Source organism: Rhincodon typus, chromosome 4 (assembly GCF_021869965.1).
Source record: "Rhincodon typus isolate 14 chromosome 4, sRhiTyp1.1, whole genome shotgun sequence".
Lineage (NCBI taxonomy): Eukaryota > Metazoa > Chordata > Chondrichthyes > Orectolobiformes > Rhincodontidae > Rhincodon > Rhincodon typus.
Window position 1 is genome coordinate 29,182,049 of NC_063335.1, and position 14,859 is coordinate 29,196,907.

Genomic DNA, 14,859 nt, shown 5'->3' on the forward strand with positions numbered 1-14,859 from the left:
CTCTGATGCTGCTTGGCCTGCTGTGTTCATCCAGCTCTACACCTTGTTATCTCAGATTCTCCAGCATCTGCAGTTCCTACTATCTCTGGTTCTGTAATTGAGTAGTTTGAGGTTGTTTGTATAAGTGACTCAATAGATAAGTCAGGCTTTGAAAGAGAGAGAAGTTTTTGTTCCTTCCTGCTTCTGCAGCACTTGTAGTTTGCATTCACTCTCTCAGCAAAACAGCAGTTGATATGTGAAAGTATCGAGTTGCCTTGGATGAGCTGTCACTCTGTTGAGGGTACGTCTCAGAATTGTTCCTGGGGTGTTTTGCCTAAAATTTTGTAAGTAGCTCACAGGCTATCATGAACAACTTAAAATTTAAATTGATTGCTATCCCAAAACTACTGAATCATGTTTCCATATTCGATATTGGATTGCCCAAGTCTGGGGCACAGACCTTATCCATTATCTTGTAGTTAAGGTAGCTAGTAAGAACTATTCACAACTCCTAGGGCCGTCCATTGTCAAGGGATTTCTTTTGGTTTTTCCTTGGAAGCATTTTATTGAATTTCAAACAGTCTCTTTTTGATTTTTCCTGGAAAATGTGGTCTTGCCCTAGGACAAATTGAAATCCATAAGGGTAGTTGTATGACATCTGGAAGTCATTTTATAAAATTTTTTGTCTATTTTAAAGACATATTGGCTTTGTTTACAAATGATAGTGTTTAATTTCACTCTCACGGCACTTCTCACTAAAACTTTTAGAGTGAAATAAATAATTGATACATATACATGGGATTAAAATAGAACTTCATAGAACATAAATGTTTATTTTTAAAGAAGTGTTTATTTTAAACGTGATTTTATTAAAATCATAACAGGGAATCATAATGTAGTTTATTCACCAAGGTAGAACCTTTAAAGGGTTTTTTATGACAAGTATAAAAAGGTAGTTTTTAATATTTTCTTATCATCTTGTTCAGTGCTGTTATTAAATACCTGTGGAGCAGGTGGAACTTGAACCCATGCCTCCTGGCTCAGAGATAGGGACACTACCCTCATGCCACAATGCAGATTTTAATCAGTTTCGTGATTCTACTGATTGCATCCTGGCAAGGCTGCAACAGAATGTTGTATGTGGAAACATGGATTTACACACCAGAACTTCCAGATTTCCACATTTCCACATTCGAGTCGAGACTGTCAGTTTCAGAGGAGTAATAATCCTGAATACCAACCGTATCACCATCATTACTAATGCAAAATCAGGTTGTTCTGACATGCAATGTGATTCACATTTCCAGTTTTATTTTGATTTAAGATTGTTGAAGAGGTGTCAACTAATTTGTTAAAGTGAGGCACTCCCATGCCTTGAAGTAAAACCTCGGGAGAAGTAATTCAACGACTCTTGCATGCTTCCTAAGATATTAACCTATCTTCGAGCCATGCATAGCATTAAGTCTAAGAATGTATGATGGACAAGTTGTTAGCACCGCTGACTCACAGTGCCAGGGACCCAGGTTTGAATCCAGCCTTAGGTGACTGTGTGGAGTTGTACGTTCTCCCCATGCCTGTGTGGGTTTCCTCCGGGTGCTCCAGTTCAAAGATATGCAGGTTAGGTGGAATGTCTGTAATGTCCAGGGGTGTGTAGGCTAGGTGGGTTAGCCATGGTAAATGTGGCGTCTGGGTGGGGTACTGTTCAGTGGGTCAGTGCAAGCTCGATTGGCTGAATGGCCTCTTTTTGCACAGTAGGGATTCAGTGATTCTAAGTATGAATTGTGTTTTAAATTAAAGTTGGTTTCAGATGAAGTTATGCTAGTTGAATAAAATTATATATTTCACCACTCCATAATTAGCTATTAGTGAGGCAAGTAATTATTACCTTTCTTTTCTACTTAAATGGTAATCTCAATCAGCTGACCTTAAGATATTGCTGCAGAAGTAGGCTATTCAACCCTTCGAGTCTGCTGCACTATATGAGATCATTGTTGATTTGATAATCCACAACACCACTTTCCTGCTTTTTCCCCATTACCCTTGATTCCTTTATTGATTAAAAATCTGTTTGTCTCAGGCTTGAAGTTTTTTTTAATTTGTTCAAGGTATTTGGCTGCCTCTGGCTAGGCTAATGTTTGTTACATTTAATGAGTCCACCTCGGCAGCCTTCTGTGGTAAGGAATTCCACAGATTGACTGCCTTCTTTATCTCATGTGGGCTAGCCCTTACTCTGAGATTATGCTCCTTGATCCTAGACTCTCCCACAAGGAGAATCTCTCCGCATTTACCCTGATAGGTCCCCTAAGAATCTTGTATGTTTCAATAAGATTGTCTTTAATTCTTCTACACTCCAATGATTACAGACCCAACCGTCTCCACCTCTCCTCATTCGAAAAACCTTTCATTCCCAGGATCAAACTATTAAGCCTTCTCTTGACCACTTCCAATGCCAGCATATCTTTCCTTGGATGAAGGGACCAAACTGTTCACACGATTTCATGTGTTGTCTGACTAATGCCTTCTATAGTTTTAACAATACTTCCCTATTTTTATAGTCCATTCCCTTTGAAATAAAGGTGAACATTTGCTTTTCCTATTACCTGCTGAATTTGTAAGTTGGATTTTTATGGACAAGGACTTTTGATTCATGCACAAGGACTCCCAGGTCCCTCTAAACTGTAGCTTTTTGCAGTCTTTCTCTATTATTTAGCTCCTCTATTTTTCTGGCAAAGTGCATAACTTACATTTTTCGACATTATGTTCCATCTGTCAGGTTTTTGCCTGGATCCTCAACCTGTCCAGATTCTTTTGCAGACTCTGTGCATCATCATCACCGCATGCCTTCCCACCTATCCCTGTGTCATCTGCAAACTTAGCAACAGTATGTTCACTTTCCTCATTCAATTCATTAATACATTTTGGAAATAATTGTGGCCCCAGCACTGATCCCTTTGATACTCCACCAGTTACAGATTCCCATCTCTCTGTTTTCTATTGATTTGTCAGTCTTCTACTAAAATACTACCTCCAAAATCATGGCCTCTAACTTATTAAGTACACTACTGTGTGGCATTTTTATCAAATGCCTGCTGAAAATCGAAATATATTGCATCAACTGATTCCTCTTTATCCTGCTAGTTACCTATTCAAAGAATACTAAAAAATTAGTTGTGTATGATTTTATGCTTAGAATTATAATTTTTTTTTCACTGTTCAGGAGAAGATGTTTGGTCTTATGCAAAGAAGTTACCACATTTATTCGAACAAGGTGGCGTATTCTATAACACGATGAAGAAAGATGTAGGTAAGATGAATCATGATGCATTTTTCATCACGCTGTAGGCGAGTACGTATTTTTTGCAGATGTAAGTTAGCGTTAATATATCTGGGGAGGAATCCCTGCTATCAAAATGACTGCTCTGCCAGTGTCATTTGACAACTAGCTGCTAGGAGACTTAATGTGCAAAGCAGCTGTCTCAATATAGTGAGCAATATAGTGCATTGTATTTGCATTTCCACTCAACAAGGAAATGTCAGTCTTCACTTGCAGGCTTTTTCATTGCACTGCGTTAGATTGTGAATTGAAATGTGCATACGACTGTGTTTCTTTTCTGCTTGATTGTTTTGAGTGTGAGAGCTCTAGTGCTTGGATTAACCCAAACCCTCTTTCTCTTAACTTCATGCTTGTTTAACTACTTTGTTAATAAAGGAAAACTTTTAATAATTTGTTTAATGAACTTCAAGCAGAGGGTTTTTTTTTAAATTGAAAAGCACCCTAAATTGTTTGATATTACGATTGGAGGGAAATTCAGTGGCTTGCTTTTTAGCATTTATTGCTGAATCTTTTGCTGCCACCCTGGCATTCAAAACACATATTTGAGAATAACTAGCATTATATGAATTAAGCAATTATCTAAGTGAACATTTAAAGCTTTCTGCTACTGCAGTACGCACACAACACAATCAGATGATTATCATTAACGTGATCATTGATAAATAAAAAGATGTAATGGTATATAATTCATAGCTCAGTTTATTGCATTGGTGTAATACATTTGTAAACTACGCAGCACAGAAGCAGACCTTTTATTTAGTATCATCTCCACTGGCCTGAAGTCAATATTGTCAAATGTGGCACAACTGAAAGATGCGCACATCATCTTCATATCAGCTAAGCTCTGCTTTTTATGTTGCGTAAAAAGTTTGCTGTGTTCCAGCCACTGGCTTCTGCTTATATTCCCGCGGTCTTGAAAAACACCTATTGGTCAGAAAATATATACTAATGACCATTACCAAGCTTTCCATTAATGCTTTCATACATTCAACTGCCATAAGTGGTGGGACACTAATTATTTGTGCCAGTGTACCATTTTGGAAGCTATGTCAGATTGTTGACTCCTGATCAAACTGACCCTTAAACTAGTTTTTACATTAAAATATTTTCCAGAACTCTTATCGCAGGCAAACCTTATTATCCTTTCATAAAGGATATTGGATATAAACTTTTTCCAAAGCCCCCACTGCCCATTTGCTCTCTCCCACTCTATTTGCACTCTCCCTTTCCCTCTAGTGGTTGGAACATGGGATTCTTCCCACAAACTGTTGTTGAAACAGAGTCCCAAGTTAGAACAGTGTCTGCCTTTCAAAATATATTTAATTGGCTGTAAAATGCTTTGGAACCTCTGAATTTGTGAAAGACACATTATTTATTCAGAGTCCATTAACTAATTTAAGTGATAATTAGATTGTTGCTTGACAAAAAAAGACTTGAGTGATATGGGAAGTGAACAGAAGAGTATGATTAGACTAGGTTTCTAGAAAAAAAAATCAACAGATTTAGTGTGCTGAATAAAATGTTGATTTTATTAGACATGACTAGTAAGGCATCAAGTATATTAAAAACCAGGGGTGCAAGTTACAATGTGAATAGTTTTCATCTTCCATGCACTCCTTATAGTAGCTGGAGGTGACAGTGGAGAAGATAGTGCAAAGGGGTTAGTGAAATGCTTGTATTGGAAAAGCGGAGATGATCCTGGAATATTGAACAGTTTTGGCAAACAAGAGGAAGATCTGATAGAGCTTTAATTACTTATTTTCTACCTTCGGGTGACAACAGGAAGGGCACTAATTCAGTCATAAAAATACTAGAAAAAGAGGTGAGGAGAGAATCTGAATAGATCTGGAACAAGGAATGTTCTATATACCCCACAAAAAAGGCCATCATCACTTTGTTGCTATGGTTACCCATAGCAACAGTTTTTATTTGGATGAAATGAGAAGAGTTGTTCAATGTGAGAACAAGTTTAGTCAAGTGGAGGAGTGTGATGTTGGATGGAGACTGGGAGAAGACCTATCTGATGGGGAATGGAGATGTAGAGGGATTGGTTGTCTTTGGCACATGAGATGATTACGACTTGTATATTGGAAGCTGTTATAGTGACAGGAGCGATATTGGTATCAGTGTGAAGAGATTGGCCAAAGAGATTGTGGTTTCAACTTTGGGGCGTAGTTTTGGACAGCAGCTGTTCGTCATTCTGCCATTTACATCTCGTCTAGATGCACCTTTTATTTCTTTAACATACTTGTCCGGTCACCATTCCCTTGAGCCTTGCACAATAAATCCTTTCATCATTTAATTTCTTATGTCTTCCATCTCTTCAGACACCTACCCTTTGTTCTCTTTCTTATTTCCCCTTTCTTTCCCGTGATTAACACCTAGAACATTTTCTAACTTTTTCCAGTTCTGATGAAAGGTCATCCATCTGAAATGTTAATCCTGTTTCTTTCTCCACAGAAGCTGCTAAACCCACTGAGTATTTCTAGCATTTATTTGCATTTATATCATAGATCTTAGTTGTTTTAAATGGCATCATTTTTATTCTAATGCATTGTTATTGGTGTTAATCCTTTTACACAGGTTTAGCAGATGGCAAACACTTCACTCTTCCCCATCTTCCTGGTAAGACATTTGTGTATAATGGAACAAACGATAGGCTGGAGCTGTGCATTGATCCAGCAGGGCACATTCCCATTGGTCCCAACATTGACAGTCTGATCAAAGAGGCCTTAAGTCAATTACGGTCTGAGGGAGGGTCAAGAAGTAGGGAAGGAAGTCCTTCCTCGCATGGAGGGATGAAACTTGGCAGTGGAGGAGTGGTGCGAAAAAAATCTGAACAAATGCCAAATGTCACGGCTTTCCAAGGAAAAGGCCATTCCCTTGGAACTGCTTCAAGTAGCCCACAGCTGGAACAGAGGCATAGCAGGGAAATCCAGGTGCCTAGGAAACAAAGCACTGGTAGTTCTTCAGGAACCGATCTTAGTTATGGTATTGGCCAGTCTAGTCCCAAACATGGGGCTTCTCCACCCAAATCAAGCAGTGGGAACAGTCAACCAGTACGAATGGCACCTGGTTTTGTAACGATGAGAGACGGTAGGCAACTTGATGCCAATTTAATTGAAGCACAACGTAAAAAGTTGCAGGAGATGGTATCCTCCATTCAAGCTTCCATGGATAAACATATGAAGGATCAAAATGTGGAACAATTGATAAATAGTGATGCCCCAGATTCAAAACTACACTCTACCACTTCCTCAGCTCAGTTAATAATGAGAACTGAAAGCCTTCAAACTGATGCACTGGAGACACCATCAATTACTTCCCAAGAAGGTGACAATGAGAATTTGAGCATGGAAACAACAGCTGTTGGTGTGGAACTATCATCCCATCCATCTGTACCATCCAGCAAGGCACAGAATGGAAATCTTTTAAATGAAGACCTTGAGGAAATGGATAGTCAGGAAATAGAGGGGACAATTGAACCAATGGATCACTCTTGACTTCATGTAGAAATGGATACTATGAAGCTTGGTGAGTCAGAAAAAATTACCCAAGATATTATAAGTTCTTTACAACTGCAGAATATTTTTGTGTGGGAAGGTTCCAAAAAAAAGACTCTTTTTGGATAACTATTAAGAAATTTTTGCCCTTCACACATTTATTTGGTAAGCTGAAGTTGAGGTTTGCAGGGAGATGTCAATTAATTAGAAATACAGAGATGGTGTATTTGGTTATTTTGTAAGTATTAGGTGTATTTAAATGTTAGACTACCTCTCACTGCGAGTTGATGCCTAATGTAGTCATCAAGCGAGCAGCAACATATTGATATAATTTGTTTCCCATTTTAAATTTGTGTTTCGACTTTACTTTTATTTAATATTTTTATACTTATTATTAACAAAATGGAAGAATATTTGGTAAAAATTAGAATTGTTTAGAACATAGGAGTTTCTCCGTAGTACAGATTGAGAAGCTGGGAGATATTAGTTTGAAGTTGAACAATTGTGTTAGTGCTGGCAGTGTGTAAATACAAATTTACATAGACAATTTACCTTACAAATATGGATTAAATTCATATTTGAAAAATTGACTTAATACATGGTGATGTAATGAGTATATGTAGACAAAACCTATTATAAATATGGCCATACGAGTTGTAATGGCACAGGAAATGGTTAGGTCACTTTTGAAATACTGCGTTCAATTCTGGTCTCCCTGCTATAGGAAAGATGTTGTTAAACTTGAAAGGGTGGAGAAAAGATTTACAAAGATGTTGCTGGAGTTGGAGGGTTTGAGCTATAGCGAGGGGCTGAATAGGCTGGAGCATCGGAAGCTGAAGGGTGACCTATAGCGATTTATAAAATCATGAGGGGCATGGATAGGGTGAATAGTCAAAGTCTTTTCCCCAGTGTGGGGAAGTCGAAAACTAGAGGACATAGGTTTAAGGTGAGAGGGGAAAGACCTAAAAAGGACCTAAGGGGCATTTTTTTCACGCAGAGGGTGGTGCATCTATGGAATGAACTGCCAGAGGAAGTGGTGGAGGCTGATACAACATTCAAACGGCATCTGGATGGGTGTATGAATAGAAGGGTTTAGAGGGAAATGGACTAAATGCTGGCAAATGGGATTAGATTGATTTAGGATATCTGGTCGGCATGAATGAGTTGGACAGAAGGGACTGTTTCCATGCTGTACAACTCTATGACTCTAAGTTAACACAAAAAGCACTAAAAATGTGTTTTTAAATTGGGAATACATACAAATATGGAATTCTTGATGGGTTAGAGAAAGAGATAACAAATATATTTCTTATCACTATTCAGACTATTCCACTCCTTTAAACATCATTTAGTTCAAGTCCTGTGTAGTGATGGTGTTTTAGGTCTTCCAACCTGGAGATTTTAGGAAGCCTCTGTGATTCCTCAAATTATGATAAATAATTCATTTAAAATAGAGCAAAATTTCTACACCTACTGGTATATTTTATGTAACAATGACATAATGTTTATGTAATGGTAATATTGTTGTACAAACAGATTTGAGTATTTGGATGGTATCTCTAAGCCTTTTTGAGCTAGTTTTGAATTTTCTGATCCAATTTGATACCAAATTAAAAGAAAAGCTGAATAATTCTGTGAAGATTAGTGGTAGGCCAGAAGATTAGGCAAAATCAGAATCTGGAAAAGGATCCCCTTAAAAAGGATAAATTAGAATATGACAGCAGGCAAGCAATAAATATAAAAACATGGATTAAAAGCTTAAATATTTAAAAAGAGAGCAGCTTAAGCTAAATGTTAGTCCCTTTGACTGAGACTGGAGAATTCATCTTGGTAAACAAGGAAATGGCAGCAACTTCATCCAATGAAACATAGAAAATCAAGGGGCAAAAGCATGGGAAGAAGTTAAAACAATCATACCCAGAGAAGAGTACTAGGGAAATAAATGTGACGAAAGGCTTCGACAAGCAGTTGTGTAGTGATAATGTCACAGGACAAATGCCACCATGACAGCTATTGGTATTGAAATTCAATTAATACATCTCGAACTAAAAGCTAGTTTAATGGTAACCATGAAATCAATTATGATTGCCTTAAAAATCCATTTGTTTCCAATGCCCTTTCAAGAAGGATATCTGTCATTCTAACTTGGTCTGACCCACATGTAAATCCAGACCCTGTGAAATGTCGTTGACTCTTAAATGTCCATTGGAATTGATTAACAAGTCACTCATTGCATGAAACCATTACAGAAATAGGGAAGTGAAGCTGGATTGACTACTTGATATTGACCTAGGCATTGAAAATGACTGGAACATCCAGCCATGTCAATCCTACAAGACCTCACAAACATCTGGGGCTTGTGCCAAAGTAGGGAGCACTGTCCAACAAAGACATAATCATACTCACAGAAGTATTATTCACAGACAAAGTCCCAGATACCATTATCACCATCCCTGGGTATGTCCTGTCCCATCGTTATCGTTGGTGGTCCCTCACAGACAAGCAGCTTCTCTTCCACTCTCAGGGTGAGTTCTGTAGGTGGCTTTACAGACCAACACGGCTTCTGCAGGCTCTGTGACACCACAGGAAGAAGGTGATTGCAGGAAGGGGTGGTTGGGGTGTTGGTATGGCAGTATGCTCCTTATGCTGTTTTCGCCTGGCTTCCGCTTTTTCCTTACAGCGAGTCTCGAGGTACTTGACGCCTTCCCAGTTGCTGCTCCTCCACTTTGGATGGTGTTGGGCCAGTGATTCCCATGTGTCGGTGGGAATGCCGCACTTCACCAGTGAGGCCTTGAGGGTTTCCCTGAAGGGCTTCCTCTGTCCACGTGGGGCTTGCCTGCCGTTTCAAAGCTGGGAGGAGAGCACCTGCTTGGGAGTATTGTGTCGCCATCCCTATGTATGTCCTGTCCACTGCCAGAACAGACCTACCAGAGATGGCAGCAGATTAGCACACTGGAGGGAGTTACCCTTGGAGTCCTCAACATTGACTCTGGACCCCGTGAAATCTCATGGAACTTCATGATGATTACTGCCAATTCTCCCTGTCCTGACTCAACCCAGCTGATGAATCAGTTCTCCTTGTGTGATGCAAATGTTGAACGCCACAGAGTAGGCACTGAGGATGACATGGTCACAAGAATGCACTCTAGTGGGAATGTCAATGTCTTTCACCAAGGCTGGCTCAATAGTACCATGACTGCCTGAGCTGGACAAGTCCCAAAGATCATAGTTACTAGTCTAGAACAGGTGGTGAGGGAAACAACAAGAAGGACATACTGTCTTCACTTCATCCTGACTAATGTAGCTGTCACACTTGGCATCTGTCCATAACAGTTTATGTAGGAGTGACCACTGTACTGTAATTATGGAGACAATGTCAGATCTTCACATTAAGGATATCCTCCATCATGTTGCCTGGTATCTGCACCATTGCTAAATGGGATAGATTTGAAAGGATCTAGCAACTCAAAATCTGGTGTCCATGAGGTGGTGTTGGCCAACAGCAGCAGTAGAATTATGTTCAATGACATTCTGTAACCTCATGGCTTGGCATAACCTCCACGCTACAATTGCCGTCAATCAAGGAGATCAACCCTGGTTCAACGAAGAGTACAAGAGGGCATGACATGCCAGGCACTCGCCATTACCAAGAAAAGAGAATCTAACCATTACCATTGCTGAATCCCCCACTATCAGTTTCCCGATGGTTATCGTTGACCAGAAATTAAACTGGACCAGACATATAAATACTTTGGCAACAAGAGCAGGAATTTGCCAATGAGTAACTTGCTTTGAGTTGTCCGAAGTCTAACTATCATCAACAAGGCCAAATTTAGGAATCTGACGGAATATTTTCCACCTGTCTGGAGCAGATTAATTTCCCCATCCCTTATTGCCAGAGGGCAGTTTGGTACCAACCTCATTGCTGTGGTTCTGGAGTCACATGTGGATAAGGACAGCAGTTTCTTTTTTTAAAAAAACATTAGTGAACCAGATGGAGAAACACTGCAGGCCAGGCAGCATCAGAGGAGCAGGAAAGTTGACGTTTCAGGTCGGGACCTCTGATGCTGCCTGGCCTGCTGTGTTCCTCCAGCTCCACACTGTGTTATCTCTGACTCCGGCATCTGCAGTCCTTATTATCTCTGAGTGAACCAGATGGATTTTTCCAACAATTTACAATGGTTTTGTGGTCCACAATAGACTCTTAATTCCAGATTTTTGTTGAATTCAGACTTCACCATCTGCCATGATGGACTTTGAACCCAAGTTCCCAGAACATTACCTTAGTCCTTGGATTAATAGTCTAGCAATAACACCACTTAGCCAACATCTCCCTAAAAGCTTAATAGCATCCAGGACCAAGCAGCCTGCATAATTGATACACCATCCACCACCTTCAACATTCACTCCCTCCACCAGCAGTGCACAATGACAGATGTCTGTACCATTTACAGGATACACTGCAGTAACTCACCAAAGAACCTTGGAAGCCGTGAACTCCATCACCTAGTAGGTCAAGGACAGGTTATGCACAGGAACATTATCACCTTCAAGTTCCCCTCCAAATCAGACACCATCCAGACTTAAGACATAAGAAATAGAAATAGGAGATCATTCAGCCCCTCAAGTTTGCTCTGCTATTCAATAAGATCATCACTGATCTTGTACTTCAGCAGCATCATTTTCTTCACTATCCCTGTATCCCTTGATATTATTGATGTGTAAAATTCTATCAATCTGTTTTTTGTAGCATACTCAATGACTGATCCTCCACAACCCTCACAGCTGAGAATTTCAAAGATTCACCATCCTCCATTGAACAGATTCCTCTTCATCTCTGTTGTAAATTGCCTGACCCTAATTCGGAGACTGTGCGCACTGGGTCCTTGAACTGCAGGAATTAGTGTGGTTAAACCTTTGTTACAGTCCCTTTGTGGCAAGTTCACTGTGGCTGTGTAAAATTAGAGTAAAAGATCCTGCCTCTTACATTCAAATCCTCCCATAGTAATGGCCAACATAGATACTATTTGCCTTCTTAATTGCTTACTGCACCAATATGGATGATAATGGAATAGTTTAGGTTAGATGGGCTTCAGATTGGTTTCACAGGTCGGCGCAACATCGAGGGCCGAAGGGCCTGTACTGCGCTGTAATGTTCTATGTTCTATGATATTAATTTGAAGTGATTCATGATTTTAAGTTCACCACTTTCCACTTTTTCACCATTTAAAAAAAAATCCGTATTTCTGCGTTTCCTGTCAAAATGGATAGCTTCACATGTATTTTGCTACCACATATTTTCTCATATACATAGCTTATCCAGATTCCCATGAAATATCTTTGCAAGCTCCTCTTAGCCTACACTTTTACTTCATTTAGTTTTATGTCATCTGCAGTCTTATTATATTTCACTCCCATATCCAAATAATTGACATAGATTGTGATTATCTGGGTACAAGCACTGGTTCTCATGGTAAAATACATTCCTATTATCATCTAATTTTGTTTACTAATTTCTTATGTGGGACCTAGCAAAGTTTCCTGAAAATTGAAGCATTCCACATTCCACCACCCCAACTCCCCCTTACCTATTTTGTTAGTCACAGCCTCAAAAAATGCCAACAGATTTTTTTAAGCATGATTTTCCTTTCATGAATCCATGTAACTTCTACCCAACCCTACCATTATTTTCTAAGTGTTGTGCTATCACATCTTTATATTAAAATTTAGAATTTTCTGTACATTTGATATTAGGCTGGTCTGTAGGATTAGTCTATAGCTCCACTTTTTTTCTCATCTTCCTTAATGGGGTTGCATTTTATAAAATCACATAAGTGTTATGGTCCAGAAGGACACCATTCAGCCCATTTCTACACCAGCTCTCCAAAGAGCATCATGACTAAGAGCCATTCACTTGTCTTTACCTCCAACTCTTGCATGTTGTTTCTACTCAATCATTCAATGCCCTCTGGAAGTCTTAAATTGAATCTGTCTCCATCACACATTCCAGACATAAAACATTTGTTTGAAAACATTTTTTTCTATCATTAACTAATAACATTTGGTGTTTTTGCAAATCACTTTAGATCTGTGCTCTTTTGTTCTTGATCCTGTTACAATCAGAAACAGTTTCTCCCTATTGACTCTAAGCAGACCTCTCATAATTTTGAAAACTTCCATCAGATCTCCTCTTAGACATCTCTCTAAAGCAAATAGTCTGCACCTCTCCAATCCATCTTCATAACTAAAATTTCTCATCTTTGGAACCATTCATACAAATCCTTTCTCCACTGTCACCCAATGCATTCACATCCTTCCTGGCATCTTGTCCAGAACACAATATTCCAGCCGAGATTTAAGAAGTATCTTGCATAAATTCAGCATTACTTCCTTGCTGTTGAGCTCTATGCCTCTATTTATAAAGTGCAGGTACTGTATGCATCTGCCTCCATTTGGCCTGCCAGTTTTAATGATCTATGAACATATATACCCTCTACTGCTGCACCCCCTTAAGAATTGTACTGCTTATTTTTGTTTTTCCTACCAAAATGCATCACCTCACACTTCCTGTTAAAATTCATCTGCCACTTATCTGCCAATCCACACACTTGTCTGTGTCCTTTTAAAATGCTACATGGTCCTCTCTATGGTTTATAATGCTTCCAAATTTTGTATCCTGCACAAACTTTGAAATTTTCCTTTGCACACCAAGATCTAGATTATTACTGTATATCAGGAAAAACAAGGATCCCTGGGAAACTCCATTAGAAACCTTCTTCCAGTCCAAAAAAAATCCATTGACTATTATTCCATTTCCTGTTATTCAGCCAAATTTATATCCACATCGCGAAAACTGAGTTATTACTTTGATCACAATTCTGTTGTGTGACACTGTGTCAAATGCCTTTGAAAGTCTATGTACACCACTTCATCTGCATTATCCTCATCAACCATTTGCATCACTACTTCAAAAAACTCCAGCAAGTTAGGTAGACATGATTTCTTCTTAAGAAATACATGTTGGTTATTTATAATAAACCCACTTTATTTCACGTGACCAGTAATTTTATCGCAAATAACTGAATGACAAAATTGGATGGTGGGGATCTGGAATGCACTCCTGGGAAGGTAGTCGAGGCTGGAAAACTAAACCTTAAAAAAATACTTTGATCAGCAGGAGAAGTGTCTTAACATTCAAGGCTTATGGTCCTACTGTGGGAGAGTGGGACTAATGTAGGTAGCAGTATATTTTTAGTGGTACAGACTTGATGTGCTGAAGGACCTCTTCCATACTGTATGATTCTATGAACTGTTTCTCAAAGCTGTCCTACCACTGATGTTAAACTGACTGATCTATAATTGTTGGGCTTATTCTTACAAGCTTTTCTATCCAGCATCTTGATCCTCAAAAAGCACAAAATGGGCACTAGGTAATGATAATTGTTTGAAGAGTTGGAGTAGCACAATGGGTCAAATGACCTCCTTCTGCATTAGAATTGTGATCAATTTTAAACCCTTTAAATGACAGAGTTTCCTCCGTGACTATGGCCTTAGTAGCATTCAACTCCTTGGTAAAGACAGATAGAAAGACTTCATTTAATACCTCAGCCGTTACCCCACCTTCATGTGTAAATTCCTTTTGGTCCCTAATTGTCTCCAGTCTTCCTATCACTATTTTCCTACTATATATATCCTTATTGGAGACTTTGGGATTCACCTTCATGTTCACAGTCCTTCTACACTTGTGTAATTGCTTTTTTACCTTCTGCATTATTCTTGGTTCTCAAGTATATTATCTACCTGACACCAGAAATAAGCACCCATTTTTTCTGCTTTATCTTAATTCCTATCTCTTTTTTCATCCAGGGAGTTCTGGATTTGTTTGCTGGACCATTCAGAGTTGAGGGAATATACCTTCACAATATACCATTTCTTTTTTGAATGCACTCATTGTTCAGCTATAATTTTTCCCAGCAACATCTTGTTCCAGCCTATCCAGTCCGGCTCTGCCCCAGTTAATTTTTCTTACTCTTGATTATCTGT

General features: G+C 39.0%; 1 protein-coding gene across 1 annotated transcript in view; it reads left to right on the forward strand.

Moving 5' to 3' along the window:
* vcpip1 (valosin containing protein (p97)/p47 complex interacting protein 1) overlaps positions 1–14,859 on the forward strand; it is a 31,464-nt gene that overhangs the window by 11,338 nt on the left and 5,267 nt on the right. Inside the window, exons 2-3 of the mRNA XM_048595895.1 lie at positions 3,197–3,283; positions 5,897–6,847. Of these exons, the coding sequence (XP_048451852.1) occupies positions 3,197–3,283; positions 5,897–6,816 (1,007 nt within the window). The 3' untranslated portion in view covers positions 6,817–6,847. The remainder of the gene's footprint in view (positions 1–3,196; positions 3,284–5,896; positions 6,848–14,859) is intronic.